An 18,193-nucleotide genomic window follows, 5' to 3' on the forward strand; every position below is an offset into this window, starting at 1 on the left:
CACTCTGAATGCTTTTGAATGTTTGACTTTGATGACTGAGGTAAAAACTCTTGTGTGCTTGATATTCTGTTGGATCTATTGTTACATTCCTGACCAAAAGTACAGTTTAAGCTGCAATCAATAACTTCCATGATGACCTTCCCAGGGTTAAACACCGGCAGTACTACTTGTCAACCAGTAGGTGTCCTACCGACACAAGGGTCTAAATGTCTCAATGGAAGAGTAAGAAGACCAACTCCAACCACTGTAGATGTAGTAGTTATATTGAATTATGAACATATTTCATATTATTCTATTCATATAAACAACATTATTATTGTAACATACTCTACATTCATTGAAATATTATTACCTTCCAGAGAGCGAAGATAACCAGGGCTAGGATAAGCAGTCCTATAAGGATGCTAATGATGATGATCCAGATAGGAATTCCTCCCAACGACTCCTTAGACACCTGGATCTTGACCTATAGTTAACACATAAACATATACCCACACACACATACACAGTTCTGTACATTAAATACATCATCATATAGCACATACTGTAAATAAATACTGTAAATCCCCGTGACTCACACTTCTGGAACTGTCGTCCTTGTTCAGCACAAAAAGATCCGTGTTCATGTTCTCCAGAGTTCCACTGACCACCATGTACAGACTGGAGAACGTTGCCTGGAATAACCATTCGTTATGGTAGATAGGTTACACTTCTGGAAGAAATACATATGTGACTACCTGAAATCTGCCAGCTTCATAGTTTTCAAGATTCAATACTGCTATCTTACGAATACACAAGTGTAAAATGCTTGGGCATAGTTTCCTCAACAATGTACTGTAGCAGGCGACAATATAACAATAGCAAAGACAATCTTTAGAATATAGCAGCGATAGTAAGTAGAAGGTAAAGACAAATATCAAAGTATGTACATTAAGCACACTGTCAGGTCACTGAAGACGTTGCGTGCACAGGTCCTACTTCTAAATATGATCTATGCACACTACAGTACCGTATTTGTGTATGTATTTTTTATGTGGCTATATCTTTGTGTGTGCCATCTTAAAGATTGTATTTGTATACCTGCATTATTGCAATAATTATGTGGGTGAAATTCAGTTTCAGCTTCACCCAGCTGGTGGCTATTTAGATGGTTACATGAGCTGATGGCTACTCAGATGGTTATATGAGCTCTCAGGGGGAGCTGTTAGGGCCTGCACTAGGGAGTGCAGGCCAGGATGCGAACCGGTGACCACCCGATTACCAGACTCAACCTGCTAAACTACGGCCTCCCCCAGATCCCCAGATCTCTCTGGATTTCAATTAAATTCCTAACACATATCTTTCATTATCTCTATCCAATGCAAAGTTGCAAACCAATAAACAATTTAGTTTTCTCATTTAGACAAAGTCATACATAAATAAGTGTCATCATACCTTGATGAATGTTGGTTTCCACACCCTAAATGTAATGTTGACCTGACTGAGTTTGGCCTCAGGGATGAAACAGGAGATGGCCGCACACAGTTGTTCATCACAGCTCTGCATCGCAACACAAATGTACACAGTACACCTGTTAAATACTCAGTGTTCATTTATCTGTTATGTAACAAAAGCTTAATTGGCTTGCCAGCAGATTTGTGGTTTACCCAATTGCTGTAGTTAAGTACAATTTTGCTGTACTTTTACTTCACTTGCGTATTTCCAATTTTCAATACTTGTTTACTTCTACTCCACTACATCTCAGAAAGAAATATTGTAATTTATTCCACTACAATTATTTGTAGCACGCCACAAACATGCGCGTAGGGCAACCAAATGGTCCGTGAAGTCCCTGCTTTATTGTGAGTGAGACTGTGTTGGTCGGAGAGTGGATGATAGATAGAGGAGCTGCCTGCTGGACACACAAAACAAGCTTCTGTATCAAATATAAATGTATTCCAAGGCAGCGACACGGGCCACTCTTCCATGGGCAGAGAGGGTGAAAGGCAAGATTGCACCCGGGGAGAATGGGTAATGGTAATGGGTAATGTATATTGGGTAGCGCAGTATTCTCTTAAAGGCAATGGCATGTGGCACAGTGATTGGTTTCATTATTGTAACGCCCAAACCACACCGACAGTATGCATAATGTAACCATGTGTTTCAGGGAATAAGGCTGGCGTGCAAGATATCACGTTTTACGGGGGAACACCTTTTACGCCATGCTAAATCCCCAAATTACGGATTTAGGGTCTAAGCATTTATGGTTTCAGTTTTTTTCTTTCTTTGGTTTTACTGGGTTTTTGGTTTTAGATGTCTGGGATAAGCTCTGTGGTTACCAGTACACAAGATATTTTCAATATTTCACCTTCTGGAAACCCGGGACAAAAGTTATGCACAGAGCTTATTACTCACCACCAAGAAGTTACTGAGGGATTCGGACTTTGGTATAGGTTTGTAAAGAGGGTTTCTATCAGGGTGGATGTTCTGATGGTTCATCTGACCTCCAGTATCGCATTTGACCTGTGACAAAGGAAAGGACACAAGAGTCAACTTCAATTGTTTAAGTGTGTGTGCGTGCGTGCGTGCGTGCGTGCGTGCGTGCGTGCGTGCGTGCGTGCGAGAGTAACTGCATACATACATTGGAGCTGGCTGTGACTTGTGTCAGGTACAATAGGATATTGTTCATAGGAGACCGGTGAGGATAAGTCACTGTAAGATTCAGTGGAGGTGTCCTCAGATCCGCAGCCTTCTCCACCTGGAGGAAAAGGTTTTCAATGAGTCTAAAGACTGCACCAAATGCAACTATTCGCAACTCCATACAACAAAGCAGTTTTAAGGCCAGTCCACACCAATGCAACTCCTTGCAACTGCCACGATTATGAGCTTGTAGATCGGCTATTTAAAAAAATATATACATTTTGAACTTGTAAAATTGGTACATTAAGTATTGTTGATGCCGATACCTGTGTACTTTTTGAATACAGGACATCTACTTGTATCACGAGTACGGTATTCCTACATTTCAGTATTGATACTTTTACTAAAGTAAAACATGCGAGTACTTCTTCCTCTTCTTATCATATGTGAGTACGGTAGGTCTTACCGTGTAGCTAATGTTGATTTCCTCTCCTATCACACTGGTATGGTTGAAGACCAGAGGATACTGCTCCCCCTCTTTCACTACAATGTGATCATCCTGTGGCCTCCTAGAAGAGGAAGGATTCATAGAGACATAGATTTTACTTTTTAGGTCCCTATAGGCTGTAGTCCTTCACTCCAAGGAAGCGAACTGGAGGACAACATCTAAGAACAGACAGCAACAACAATGTGTACATCAGTGATATCATTGATGAGGGACACTTTAGAAGGTAAAGCAAGCAAGTGTATTTGCATTGCACATTTCAACAACAAGGCAATTCAACGTGCTTTACATAAAACATTAAGAAAAGGAAACGCATTATAAGCATGGCTACACCTACTGTGTCTAGTTAGTTAATAGGCGTTTTTGCACAGAGCAAAAAAAATAAAAAATTACAGTGCAGAAGATTCATTGAAAAATCTGAATAAAAGGGAGCGGCAACATTTTCTTTTTAGCTGTGACTTAAAACAACTGGGAGATGCAGCAGGCCTGCTGTTTTCTGCTACATTTTACTTCCAGATATGGGGATTGGAACAACAAATCAAATGTAAAACAGGGTAACAACAACAGAAATGTTTCTACGGTTACTCACACTGTGAATGTCAGGCCGGCCTGGTATTTCACAGGGATGGAGATCCTCACCGCGTTGTCGTGCAGGGTAGAAGACAGCTCCTCGCTGTCACTGTAAGAAACGGTCAAACAAGACAAGTTCCAGCATGGCCCTCTTCTTAACCCATTAAGACCTGAGGACGATTCTACAAATGGCTTTTAAATCCAGTTTTCTGAAAAACCTATGTTGCTGTACTGTATCAGTGGTTCTCAAACATTTTCATGCTAAGGACCCCCAACATTATATATATATTTGGCTGCGGGCCCCCATCTAAAAAATATTTTGTTACAGGCAGTGGCGTATGCAGGAATTACATGTTGGCCAGGCGAACATATAAAACCCCCGGGGGGAGGGAGACTTATTGTAGATACGCCTCTGGTTACAGGGACCTCCAGAAGCAAAGATTTGATTTTAAATGGAGTTGGAACAACAGATGTTCAGGAGGCGGAGAAACACACATTGACCCTGCCCTTCACGCCACTCTCCGCCCTCCACGCCAATCTACCTGTCCCTATTATACCTACCCAGGCCAGTACCACCCAGAATCCTCCACGTTTTGCCTGCCTCTCTGCGTCGCACACTAGCCGGCTTCCTACAGGCTTCTCGCATCCACCCCCCGCATCCACCCCCACCCCCTTCACCTCCATAGTAGCTCCTTCCCCCGCTCCCCTCAAAGGAGCTTATTGGCACTAGGAATACTGCATTCACTTTGCCAAAGTGGAAAAAACTATTAAAACAAAACTCTCTCTCCTCCTCAGGTTCCTGCTGGGGGGTGACCGTCCATGCACACCATAAGACGTACGCCTTACGATGAACGCCATATGACGAACGCCATACGACCTCCTCCCCAAAGACCCCAGGGTCCTACACCTACACAACCCAGGAACCTACACAACACACCCGAACTCATTCATTCATCCCTCCATTTACTTACTGTCAATAAATCCTTTAAACCTCCCCAATGGGAGTGCATGGGAGTAATTTTGAGTGGGAGCGGGATGGGATCAGGAGTCATTCTACCAGGACTGGGACAGGATGGGATTTTTTTTGTTTTACTCTGGCCTGGGATTGGGACAGGATGGGATTTTTTTCTGTGGGAGTGGGATGGGACGGGAGTGAAAATCAAAACCGTGTCGGTCTCTATTCCACAGTAGACATTTTAGGCCTATAGAGCGTCGCAGTCCCGCCTCCTACCATGGACCAGGAAATGAAACCCAATGCATTTTTCCCATAGACATTTCTTAAAGTATTTATTTAAAGACGGTTACGCCGCGGACAAAGCCAACTCGAGTCGTGACAACTCATGACAACACAAACAATATTTTGGACCAAACAAATAATTAGAAAGAAGACAAAAACGGCAGGTTACAACACTTTTTTTGTTGTTTTTCTTCTTTGTAATTATTTGTTTGGTCCAAAATATTGTTTGTGTTGTCATGAGTTGTCACGACTCGAGTTGGCTTTGTCCGTGACATCCCGGCCCTTTGTAGGACATGCATCGTCCGCACGGCAGGCTTTGACAGAGTTACACTGAAACAGCACAGTAGTTCATAATATGTCATTGTCTCACCTCGTAGCTGTTATATTAATCTGAATCTCATCCTGAATATGTCCTGGATTCACCTCAAATCTCAAGCTGAATTCCTCCTGGAAATGTCAGAAATCACATATATGTTATATAATAATGATTCACTATGTTTATTGTTGTTGTTGTTGTTGTAGATAAAGTAAAATACCTTAGCATTGCTGCCTAGGAACGGATATCCAACAGCACACTCTACTTTGGTGTGATTAAGAGTACAATCTTTCACCTCAGGCTGTCAAGACAACATGTATACATGAAAACATTACACATAATATTGGAGCAATAGACACTGAAATGACGCACATATGAAAAACACTTATCAACCTCACCTCAACTTTCACATAGTTGATGTTCTGAGTGAAGCTCACAGTAACTTTTGTGTTGTACGCATTGTCTCTGCTGTTTCTGATGGCGATGGCAACATTGAACTTCTCTGTCGTCTTTGCTTTGATCAGCATACTGTAGAAAACAAGTAAAATGTTGAATTTATCCACCGCAGGCGTGACTGTAATTCACAAGTTGCCCCACAAGGGAGCAGTCATGCATTGTAGAAATCTGCCTCTAGGGTTGTAACTGATGTGAGATAGTGATAGTGATGTGATAGTGATGTGGAGTAATTGTACAGTTTGATATTTTACTATAATATGCTGTCTGGACTCCGGAGTCACTGTTCAAGACCCTGGAGGGTTTTAGGCATTCTCCTTCAAATTGCACTTGCAATTGTTTAATGGTTTGACATGTGAATCAAAGAAACACATATTCAGTTAAACTGTTCTATCAGAGCAGCTTCACGGTAGTTGCACAAACCTTTTAACGCTGGGCTCTGCTGTGAGAGACAGGTCAGAGATGCACTTTTCATCATTACCACAGTCGACCAGAGGAATCTGAAAGGACATGCAACATTTAGTAAAATACAGTAGCCCGAAACTTAATGCATTTAATACATCATACATGCCAAATGATCGTAATTAGTTATCTAAATCCTCTGTTGTATGTGTTTGTTTAACTGACTACAAGGGTTAAAAGTGCATTCCAGTGCTGCTGATGTCTTGCCCCAGGGTATAAGAGACCACGTTCTATTTGTTCCCATTCTCAGCACTGTCCCATTGGACTGTTTTCAAAATCAACAGCGGCTACTCTCTCAGGAAAGGACCAGAGACTGAAATATCACGTGACGGCACATGATGACAAGGAAAACGTTACTTTCTGTAGATTAGAACAGGGGTTCTCAACCTTTTTGCCCGGGGACCCCCGGAAATGCTTTGGCAATGTCTCGGGACCCCCGCCCCGCCCCCTCCCGACCCCCAATATAAATTGACTGCTACAATAACCTTAAACCATTTTGGGCGGGAACCCCTTTTGGTGTTTTAATTTAGCTATTGAAAAATAGCAGATCTACAAGCTCATAGCGCGCCACCGAGTGGCGCGCTACGAGCTTGTAGGTCTGCTATTTTTGAAAAATCGTGAAAATAAAATTAAAAAAAATATCTTTTTCTTTTTTTTTTTTTTTGGAAAATAATTTGGGGACCCCCTAAAATATTTTGGCGACCCCCCGAGGGGTCGCGACCCACGGGTTGAGAACCCCTGGATTAGAACAACGGGAGCACAGTGTTCCTCGTGAGATTAAGTACTGCAGGAGGTGTCACTCAGCTGGGAACCCCTGAATACTATTTTGCACGTTTGGTACAACATTCCCCTTCTCTTTTATCTGGCAATACAACTTATCGCAACCATGTTCTGGCAGGTCACTTGCAACTATGTGTGTGGGAGTTGTGTGTTGTGGGAAAACAGTTCTTCCTGCTAGTGTTGGGGAGCTAATGGAGTCCTGATAGATGCATGCACTGAAGGATGGCAGGCAGCTGTTGTTGCACACACTAATGCAGGGGTTCTCAACCCGTGGGTCGCGACCCCTCGGGGGGTCGCCAAATTATTTTAGGGGGTCCCCAAATTATTTTCAAAAAAAAATAAAAAATAAAATAAGATTATTATTATTATTTTTTTAAATTCACGGTTTTTCAAAAATAGCAGACCTACAAGCTCGTAGCGCCAAAAACGGCCAAAAACGTTGAGAACCCCTGCACTAATGTTCTGTGTCAGAGGCGTTCTGTAGCCGTGCTCTCATGATAAGCAAGCTGTGGCTGAGGGGGAGAAATAATGATATGGGTCTAATAACAGCATGGCTCCCGTGTGGCTCTCTGACATCCTAATGATGATGATGTCAGACTTGTCAAATATGGACATAAAAGTGGGGCAGTGGATGTCAATTCATTAATTTTAAGCTATTTTACAGAGACACACCCTGGACAATAAAGGCACTTGCACACATCTTTTACCATTTATTTCTACAGTATATTGATGACCTCCAAATTTGGCAACGGTTTCAGCCTGATCTTTGATGGAAGTAAAGATGATTATAATTGGAAATAATAATAAATATAGTTGCAAGTCGCGTTAAGACTTGACCCCGGTCAAGCCCTTGGGTTTGTGATGTGTCTCCGAAATGGCATGATACTTTTTGAAATCTACAATAAGGTTCTGTGTTCCGGGCTAGCGTCGTTCACTGATTGGAGAATGGAGATGACGTCAGTTTTTTTGTTATGCTGATTGGCTGAAGGGGTTGTCTGTCTACACTGTAGTCCCGTAACCAGAATCCTGACTCCACTCGCATGAATGGAAATGCGATTTCAAGGGGAAGTGGTTAACCAGGCTATGAAATCATTTGACGTCGCTTTCTTGACATCATCAAAAGTGGATCGAGCAAATCATATAATTGACTCATTGGGAGATCTAAAGGTCAGAGGAATGACTGTGAGCTTCAGTTCTTGAGCGATTCTCACGGCCCTCTACCATATTGCCAAATTTCGAGGAAAACGACAGCACAGAACTGACAAAACTGCAAAAAATGGTGGAATCCGTACAAAAACAATAAGGGGTCTACTACGCCCTTCGTACTTGACCCCTAATAATAATAATTATTATGATTATTCCAAACTCATAAAATGTAATTTAAATATTTCAGAAAAATAAAAAAAATATGTGATTTTTATTGATACTAAGTAGACCCTCTGGCACTGGAATTTGGTACTGAGTGATCAGTCAGCGGATCGTGAGATTAACTCCAGACACACACACACACCCCTCTTATAGACGGCTAGCCTCCTACAGAGCCAGTCGTAAAAATAAATGATCACCCATGAATTATGTGGATGGCAAACAGATGTAAGATGTTTAAGTTGTGGTTCAGATCTTACTATAAATCTTCTACTGAGTGTCAGTGGGACCAGGAGTGAGGCCAGGGTGCATAGAGAGACCCTATTGAAGATGACTGTCAACAGTCTTGGGGAGGGAGTAGCTGAGTGGGTATAGAGCGTCGCAGTCCCGCCCCCTACCATGGACCAGGAAATGATTCTCCGTTCATTTTCCTCATAGACATTTCAGAAAGTATTTATTTAAAGACGTTTACGCCGCGGACAAAGCCAACTCGAGTCGTGACAAATCATGACAACAAACACAATTTTTTAGGCCGAACAAATAATTAGAAAGAAGAAAAAAACGTCAGGTTACAACACTTTTTTTGTTGTTTTTCTTTTTTGTAATTATTTGTTTGGTCCAAAATATTGTTTGTGTTGTCATGAGTTGTCACGACTCGAGTTGGCTTTGTCCGCGGCGTAACCGTCTTTAAATAAATACTTTTTGAAATGTCTATGGGAAAAATGCATTGGGATTCATTTCCTGGTCCATGGTAGGGGGCGGGACTGCGGCGCTCTATAGAGGCCGTCTAGGAACTGGCAGGTCACCGGTTTGCCGGCCAGTCCCTCAGTCTAAGTGTCCGTGAGCAAGGCACTAAACCAATGAAACCCTAGTGTCCCTATTCTGGGTGATCATACAGCTATATAATGACAGATCTACAAGATGACAACATGATTCATTACCGACTTATTGATGGAGGTGGGCAGGTTTTCATCCAGAACGGGGCCCTCGTCCTCCTCAGCAAGACCAAACTCCAGAGAGACCATGATAGGATCCCGGAAGTCCAGTCGAGCCTGCCAGGGAGGAGATGAGATAGAAGGAGAGTTACACCAGGAGGAGACAGGAAAACTCAGCATGAGACAAGAGCATTCAGGAATGCAGAGAGAGGAATAAAGAATTAGGAGGTGAAGGAGGAATAACAACGTATATGCATTATAAAGTAGTAACAGTATTAAATAGAGTAGAGTAGTATTAGATTCCAGTGAATTAATTGTTTTCCTTGCGATTATTCTATTGATTCCTTGGTCGATGAATCAAAGAATCAGGAATTGTGTTTGTTTTTGTTGTGTGTTTATTCAACAAAGCGACAGGAAAGAAAATTCGAAAAGATTACATTTTTATAATCGAGTAAATCGTTTAGTCTGTTTAACAAATTAAGCCCTATTTCATACTTTCAAAAAATAAATTGTTATTTTATGAATTCATTATTTTTATGTTCAGTATAATAGGAAGGACCTGAGATTGTCTACCTCCCGTACGCTACTAATCAGTACACTCCTCTGTCCTGTGTTTCATATTACGGTGCAGCTATTACAATTGAATTTCCCTCGTGGGATCAATACAGTTCTATCTATCTCTATCAATCTATGTCTTTTTAAGAGCACATGTTTTCAGTTGTAATGGACAATACGCAATGATCTATTTGGCGGAGCCAGGATCCCCACTGAAATTCTCTGTCCCCTCTCTCTCTTTCTCTCTCTCTCTCTCTCTCTCTCTCTCTCTCTCTCCTCTCACTTCTCGCCCTCTTTCCTCCTCTCTTCTTCCTTCTGTCTCCTTCTTCTCTCCCTCTCCCCCTCATGTCTAAGTGACTGGAGATAATTTAGTGCGCAGAGCAGCACAAGGTCCTACTTTGTGTGCTTTGATCAGAAAGGTTCTGTTTCTCATTAAAGCCAAGGTCTTTTTCTCAGTACAAATTCGAATATGGCTTTGGTCCATGTCCTCTTCTTCTAGCCTTCAATGTATTATCCTGGGTCTTTTACTTGACCGGAACTCAACAACTAACAATGAATGCGTTATAATGCATATAGTGGGTCTATGTAAAGGCATTGTAAAGATGTACGCTGTCGCTGAGGGGTGACAGGCCGTCCATCAATTCCTGTGTTTGTTTGCTTTTATGTGATGTGCCTCATACCCATGGTGGAAAGTAACTTAACTTAATTATAACGCTCCTTTATAATTCTACACCATTTCAGAGAGAAATATACTGAACTTGGAGAACAAAAAAAAAATTGAGAAAAGTTACAAGTTACTTTGATTTGATTTAGATGACATAAATCAGTCTTAAGAAACAGTCTGCACTCACAAAATACATTTACATTTTAATTTACCGCAGCAGCTGTCTGACAAACGGATGCGCTTCGGCTCCTCGGGCCTTCATCAGGAATGTCTTTCCTTTACTTAAACTATTGCCAGTAGAGTATGTTTAGCTTGGGACTTAAGTCCTATAGTATTTTAAATAATATTTGGTACACTCTCAGAGTTACATAACACCTTCCAAGGGTCCCTGGCCTTGACCACTGTACTATAAAGTATATTAGGGCTAGCACTTTGTGTGTTTCTGGTAATTGTCCGCTCATTTCTATGTCCATGGCAAAAATGTATTTTTGACAACAATGGTGATGACCCCTGGATAGACCTCATGGCATAAAGACAAAGATACTTGCCGACATAACAAACGTCTCCTCCACACACAGCTTGTCTCTGATGATGACACGTTTGGAAATCCTTCGAACAATTTTGTCATCTTCATTTCTAAACGTACCCCTGGCTTTGGAACGCAGAGCATCCAGAGTGAGATCATAGCGGATCTCTGCAAGACAAACAATACAAGACAATGAGTTTAAGACTGACAGAAGGTATTACAGCTCTCCACTGGGCCAGTTAACTTTTTTTTTCTTCTTCGGAAATTCAAAAATAAAACATTATTCACAATAATTTATGAAATTTTCATCAAATAAATTGAAAAATATTGAGAAATAGTGAAAATAGCCTGTCTAGATTCTAGAAGCGAAACAAGTTTACAACGTGTCACTCTGCGACATGTTGTGTTGTGAGCTTGTAGATCTGCTACTTTCACTATTAAATAGGGCTTAAGTGGTTAATTCATCATGTATACATGTAGTTATATGTTTGGGTCCTGGGGAGACACAACATTTATATTCTGGGTCTCAGTTGAAAAAGTTTGGGAACCAAAAGTTATAGAGGCCTTCTGGGAATCAGAAGGTCGCCAGTTGGGTCCTCAGCTCTTCCAGGCTTCATCTCGAAGAATCCCAGAGCGAGACACTTAAGCCCTAACGTCTCCCCCAGGGAGAGCTGTTAACAAATGAAACCCCATACTGTATGTTGTTGAGCGGAGTGCCTCAAGGCTCTATACTAGGGTTCTATACCTATCTATAAATATCTTTGCTGAAAATAGTCGATCGTCAAGCTTGACGATCTGCTAGTTTCAGCGAAGGTTTCCCCCAGAATACGCGGACGATGGGGTGGTAGTAGTTTCCCACTTCTGGGTTAAATGCAGACAATGAACTTACATCAAATAGGACAGACAAGGAGAAAAACATTAACCACTTAGACGGCCCTATTTTATACTTCGTCAATTCAAAACTACAACCTCATAATGTGTTGTTGAAACGTGTTGAAATCTTGAGAAATTGTGACAATTTTGGCCAATATTGTCATGCCCAATAAGCACACCATGCAGGGATAATATATGTTGAGAAGGACAGGAGTAATTACAAGGAATACGTTGACTACTTTCAGCTTACCTGTGTCAGAGAGAGCTGTAGACTCAGATTTAATGTTGTAGGTGAAACACACCCTGGTGACCACACACACTGTTTTACGTCCGTTGTCCTCACAGTTGGGCTGTTGAAGGTTGATTTTATTTGGGTCAAACGTCATGTCAGCACGAAGCTCCCCAACATCTCTGGACCTATGAAAATGAAACACATTCATTATTACACGACTTGGTTGAATGCTTGATGCTGATTGCTCAGTCACTTTTTGAATAATGACCGCTGAACTCAATAACAGACCAGTCTAATTCAGGACTCAGTGCACCTGGCTCATATCACTCTGCTTTGTTTTTGCCATATCCAACACTGCAGCCATGCAAACAAACACCCAATGTAATTTACTTACAGCTAAACAGTAGGCTACTCTCAATGATGTTTTTGAAAAGATTTGGAGCGAGCAATAGACAATAGACAATGCTATAACTGAATAGCCTATTCATTCTATTTAATCAAATATTTTTGTGTGAGTTATAATTGCATTAAAACAACGACACCGGTGTGACTTTTAGGCTTACAATTAGGAAAAGATTCAGGCTGGGGTTATGGTTAGACATTTAAGTGTTAGTGTGTTAGGGATTGGAGTTACGCCAATCTATGCACGCAGGCCGCAGTTGTCGAGCACCGAAAATAGCGGATCTACACTTAAAAATGCATCACACTAAGTACTAAGCATGACGCAGGCTTTTATAACAGTGTTGAAGTATTCACAACTATGATAATACAAACGTACATGCGTGCGTGCTAAATGTTCTTATGTATAAGGAAAGAATGTATCGTGATAATGACAGTGGGCCCCAGCACTCTCTCTCTCTCTCTCTAGCCAATCACGAAGCTCTCCAAGCCACAGCCCCCACAGTCCAGGAAGAACCGCTGCCTGCTGCCAAATTCTATTTAAACACAGAGCCTCTTGGGAAATTGAGTTTTTCACACGGCTTAGCTGAACCAGTGCCAGTAGAAACAGCTAGTGTGGGAGGAGAAGCTATGTGATGGTGTGGGACGACTAGCTCTACAAGCTGTGAGAGGAGGTCTCCAACAGTGAAGAGTCTGCATCAGGGGCTTTAACCCATTAAAGACCTGAGGTAAGGCCGATTCTATGAGCCAGGGGTCTTCTAAATCCTAACTGTTTCCTGAAAAATATAAGTTTCTATGTCAGTGGTGCTCAAATGTTTTCATGTCAATTAAAGACCCCCACAATTATATGTATTTGGTTGCCCACCCCCACCTCAAAATATGTTGTTCCAGCGACCCCCAGATTTGAGTTAAAAAATATTAAAAGGTTTGCACGAATTTCCCGGTTAAAAGGAAGAAGAAGAAGAAGGGGGAAAAAAAGATCTACAAGCTCATAGTGTGGCATGAAGTGAACTTGTATATCTGCTATTTTTGAATAGCCAAAGTATAAAATAATGGTTAAAGTGGTTAAAATAAAATAAAAGACACAATGCTTTCCCGGTTTTAGGGTTAACGACATCATTAGGCACTGGTAGATTTGAATCCCACCAGCCCAGAGGGGAGACATACAGCTGTATAAACTGGACTACAACAATCCAAAATGGACAAGATGACAAGAGTTATGTGAGACGATGTCAGGGGGGGAATCCCCGCCTCTGCTTTTGATACCCCCACCTCTGGTCATTCATATTTATGGCCGGTGGTGTTTTATCACTGCTTCTCTGTCAGATTGAATTGGATATGTGGGGAAATATTCTGGGGAAATATATACTCTCTGTTTTGATACGGTATTCATGTTTGATTAAATCACAAGTTAATGAAAAATATATATTTACCACATTGACCTGTCCCTGGCATCACTACTTGAGGTTAGCAGATTGATCCCGGGCTCCCGAGAGTCAGTGTCAAAGTGTCCTTGAGCAAGACTGAAACCCTAATTGCTCCTTGCATGGTTTCCTCCGCCATGAATGGGTGAATGTAATGCACAATCTTATACGCTGTATAAATGCACCATTTACCATTTACTTTGGGATATTTTTTTTTAGATTTAAAAACTCACAATAAAGCTCACAATGCATCGCAATGTGACACTTTGTGATCTTGTAGATTGGTTGTTGTACCACATAGTAGCCTATAGGGCTTAAGTGGTTAAGACAATGTACCAGTAACTCACTTAGTTTTTACAAAATGGTAAATGGTGCATTTATATAGCGCCTTTATCCAAGGCGCTTTACATAGATTGTGCATTACAGTCACCCATTCATACACACATTCATACACCAATGGCAGAAGAAACCATGCAAGGCACCAACCAGCACATCAGAAGCAATTTGGGGTTAAGCGTCTTGCTCAGGGACACTTCAACACTAACTCTGGGGGAGCCCGGAATCGAACTGGCAACCTTGTGGTTACCATCCAGCCACTCTACCCCTGAGCCACCGCCGCCCAGACAAACCAAAGCCTGGATACAAGTATTAAACTACTGTTAATGCTTCAATTGGATTAGCCTACTACTGTAAGAGTGGGTGTGTCCGACAGAGACTCGTCACCAGAACAGTGATGCCCCTCCTAGCCCTCCTATGACAGAGACTCCTCACCAGAACAGTGATGCCCCTCCTAGCCCTCCTATGACAGAGACTCCTCACCAGAACAGTGATGCCCCTCCTAGCCCTCCTATGAGAGACTCCTCACCAGAACAGTGATGCCCCTCCTAGCCCTCCTATGACAGAGACTCCTCACCAGAACAGTGATGCCCCTCCTAGCCCTCCTATGGTCCGACAGAGACTCCTCACCAGAACAGTGACACCCCTCCTAGCCCTCCTATGACAGAGACTCCTCACCAGAACAGTGATGCCCCTCCTAGCCCTCCTATGGTGACAGAGACTCCTCACCAGAACAGTGATGCCCCTCCTAGCCCTCCTATGACAGAGACTCCTCACCAGAACAGTGATGCCCCTCCTAGCCCTCCTATGGTGACAGAGACTCCTCACCAGAACAGTGATGCCCCTCCTAGCCCTCCTACGGTGACAGAGACTCCTCACCAGAACAGTGATGCCCCTCCTAGCCCTCCTATGACAGAGACTCCTCACCAGAACAGTGATGCCCCTCCTAGCCCTCCTATGACAGAGACTCCTCACCAGAACAGTGATGCCCCTCCTAGCCCTCCTATGACAGAGACTCCTCACCAGAACAGTGATGCCCCTCCTAGCCCTCCTATGGTCCGACAGAGACTCCTCACCAGAACAGTGATGCCCCTCCTAGCCCTCCTATGACAGAGACTCCTCACCAGAACAGTGATGCCCCTCCTAGCCCTCCTATGACAGAGACTCCTCACCAGAACAGTGATGCCCCTCCTAGCCCTCCTATGACAGAGACTCCTCACCAGAACAGTGATGCCCCTCCTAGCCCTCCTATGGTCCGACAGAGACTCCTCACCAGAACAGTGATGCCCCTCCTAGCCCTCCTATGGTGACATCAGTGATTCCATCTCCATTTAGATCCATGACGCCGTGGATTGACTGGCCGAAGAATTTCACCTTCTCTCCATCCCCTCCTGCTGGGATATGCTGAAAGAACATGATAGAAATATCACAAAACATCATATTACTCAACATATTCATTATGTACAGTGGTGGGAAAAGTACTCACATTTGTGCTTAAGTAAAAGTACAAAATTATTGGTATCAAAATGTACTTAAAGTACCAAAAGTATTCTTTTCCTTTTGGCTTTTCCCTTCAGGGATCGCCACAGCGAATCATCTGCCTCCATCTCACCCTGTCCTCTGCCTCCTCTTCTCTCACACCAACTAACTTCATGTCCTCTTTCACTACATCCATAAATCCTCTAGGCCTCATGCCTGGCAGATCTAACCTCAACATCCTTCTACCGATATACTCACGATCCCTCCTCTGTACGTGTCCAAACCATCTCAATCTGGCCTCTCTTTATCTCCAAAACATCTGACATGCGCTGTCCCTCTGATGTACTCAAAAATTGCCAAAAGTATAAAGTACTCATTATGCAGAATGTCTCAAGTTTTAAAATGTTTTAAAATATTTTGAAAATAGCAGGCTATTTTCAAATGGCCGAAATGTATATAGGGCTGAAGTGGTTACTGTATGTTTAATAATCCAAATGTACAAAGTAACTAATAACTAAAGCTGTTAAATAAATGTAGTGGAGTAAAAGTACAATATTTTGATCTGCGATGTAGTGGAATAGAAGTAAACAAGTATTGGAAATCGGAAATGCTCAAGTAAAGTGCAAATACCCCAAAATTGTACTTGGGCACTTGAGTACAGTACTTGAGTAAATGTACTTAGTCTCTTTCCACCACTGTAGAAATATCATAGAACAATAACGTACATCACATCAGGGGTTCTCAACGTTTTTGGCCTGGGGACCCCCGGAAATGCTTTGGCAATGTCTCAGGACCCCCGCCCCGCCCCCTCCCGACCCCCAATATAAATTGACTGCTACAATAACCTTAAACCATTTAGGGTGGGAACCCCTTTTGGTGTTTTAAGCATTGTTATAATTTAGCTATTGAAAAATCGTGAAAATATATATATTTTTTTTATTGAAAATAATTTGGGGACCCCCTAAAATAATTTGGCGACCCCCCGAGGGGTCGCGACCCACGGGTTGAGAACCCCTGCATCACATAACTCAACACATTCATGATGTAGCACTGTCTGTCAGTCTTACCTGCACAAACCTCTCTTTGAGTGACCTTGAGTCTGACCCATGGTAGATATAAACCGCCCCCCTGTGGTCGTTCTCGAACGGTGCACCGATCACCACGTCGTTAAAGCCATCAAGGTTGAGATCAGACACGGCAGCGATGGCTGTACCGAAGCGGGCGCCGCACGGCTCATTCTTATTGGTACAGCTAGAGGAGTGGGAGGTGCAACAGGACTGATTGACAGGCTTTAGGGTGAACTGGTGCTCAAACTGGCCCTCCTGGTAAATTAGGAAAGACAATGAAACCAAATTAAAAATGAACCAAAGAAAATATTGAAAGGTGATTACACGCATGCCGACGCACGCACGCACGCACGCACGCACGCACGCACGCACGCACGCACGCACACACGCACACACACACACACACACACACACACACACACACACACACACACACACACGTGCGCACGTACCTGGTTGATTTTGTAGACGTAGACTTGTCCCTGTTCGTCTCGTTCTGAGCCCATGTACATAGGAGATCCCACCAGCAATAGATCGGTGTATGAGTCCATGTCCACGTCCACTGTCTGCAGGACACTGCCAAAGTAGGAGCCAATCTACAACATCCACATCAGCCAAATGGTGAGGAGACATCAACGAAGCATCAATTAATATATCATTAAGTACCTCACTACTTTACAAATATGTGTGATCAACAGCATGTCTAGTTTAAATGTGTGTAGTGTGTAGTGTGTGTGTGTGTGTGTGTGTGTGTGTGTGTGTGTGTGTGTGTGTGTGTGTGTGTGTGTGTGTGTGTGTGTGTGTGTGTGTGGGTGTGTGTGTGTGTGTGTGTGTGTGTGTGCCTTTACAATGTGTAGGACCCCCTCTAAAATGACATGCTGCCTCTCAAGGGGATATTCTCTCAATACATTCTGATCACATTCTGACTTTGGTTCTAACTGGCACACTGAACATTATCTTAGCATGAAACAGAACAATCCCAAACTGCTTGTCATACATACATTTCAATTAAACAAATGTTATGTTTCATATAAACTTCCACGGGCATATCTTTCACAATAACCATTCCACATCAATGCGTTTTTGACAACTTCTCAAAACATTATTTTAGTTCCCCTGACACTCATGCCACTGGAAGTATATTTATTTATCTATTTTCGAGTTGATACGTACCGTTTCTAAAAAAAAAAAGAAGCACTTTGGTGCTAGGACCCTTAGTTTGGAGCCATACTAGTATGAATATACTATCTTCTGAACTGAACCCAGGGAATCACAGTTCTAACCGACAACGTGTCCACAAAGAAGACGACTAAAATGGATTGTCTATTCATCGTACTATAACAATATATGAATAAAGTTCTGATATTTTGACACTTGTGCTCTCCCAATAGATTCC

The 18,193-nt window shown here is 42.5% G+C and overlaps 1 protein-coding gene across 1 annotated transcript in view; it reads right to left on the reverse strand.

Moving 5' to 3' along the window:
* itga1 (integrin, alpha 1) overlaps positions 1-18,193 on the reverse strand; it is an 82,070-nt gene that overhangs the window by 3,392 nt on the left and 60,485 nt on the right. Inside the window, exons 13-29 of the mRNA XM_079525033.1 lie at positions 17,250-17,393; positions 16,798-17,052; positions 15,525-15,655; positions 12,111-12,277; positions 11,010-11,155; positions 9,249-9,359; positions 6,124-6,200; positions 5,646-5,775; positions 5,468-5,548; positions 5,302-5,378; positions 3,714-3,803; positions 3,086-3,188; positions 2,621-2,737; positions 2,395-2,502; positions 1,435-1,539; positions 579-674; positions 353-466 (exon numbers count right to left, since the gene is read on the reverse strand). Coding sequence (XP_079381159.1) covers positions 353-466; positions 579-674; positions 1,435-1,539; positions 2,395-2,502; positions 2,621-2,737; positions 3,086-3,188; positions 3,714-3,803; positions 5,302-5,378; positions 5,468-5,548; positions 5,646-5,775; positions 6,124-6,200; positions 9,249-9,359; positions 11,010-11,155; positions 12,111-12,277; positions 15,525-15,655; positions 16,798-17,052; positions 17,250-17,393 — 2,052 coding nt within the window. The remainder of the gene's footprint in view (positions 1-352; positions 467-578; positions 675-1,434; positions 1,540-2,394; positions 2,503-2,620; positions 2,738-3,085; positions 3,189-3,713; positions 3,804-5,301; positions 5,379-5,467; positions 5,549-5,645; positions 5,776-6,123; positions 6,201-9,248; positions 9,360-11,009; positions 11,156-12,110; positions 12,278-15,524; positions 15,656-16,797; positions 17,053-17,249; positions 17,394-18,193) is intronic.

The sequence above is a fragment of the Electrona antarctica genome (assembly GCF_951216825.1).
Source record: "Electrona antarctica genome assembly, chromosome: 16".
NCBI classification, from domain to species: domain Eukaryota; kingdom Metazoa; phylum Chordata; class Actinopteri; order Myctophiformes; family Myctophidae; genus Electrona; species Electrona antarctica.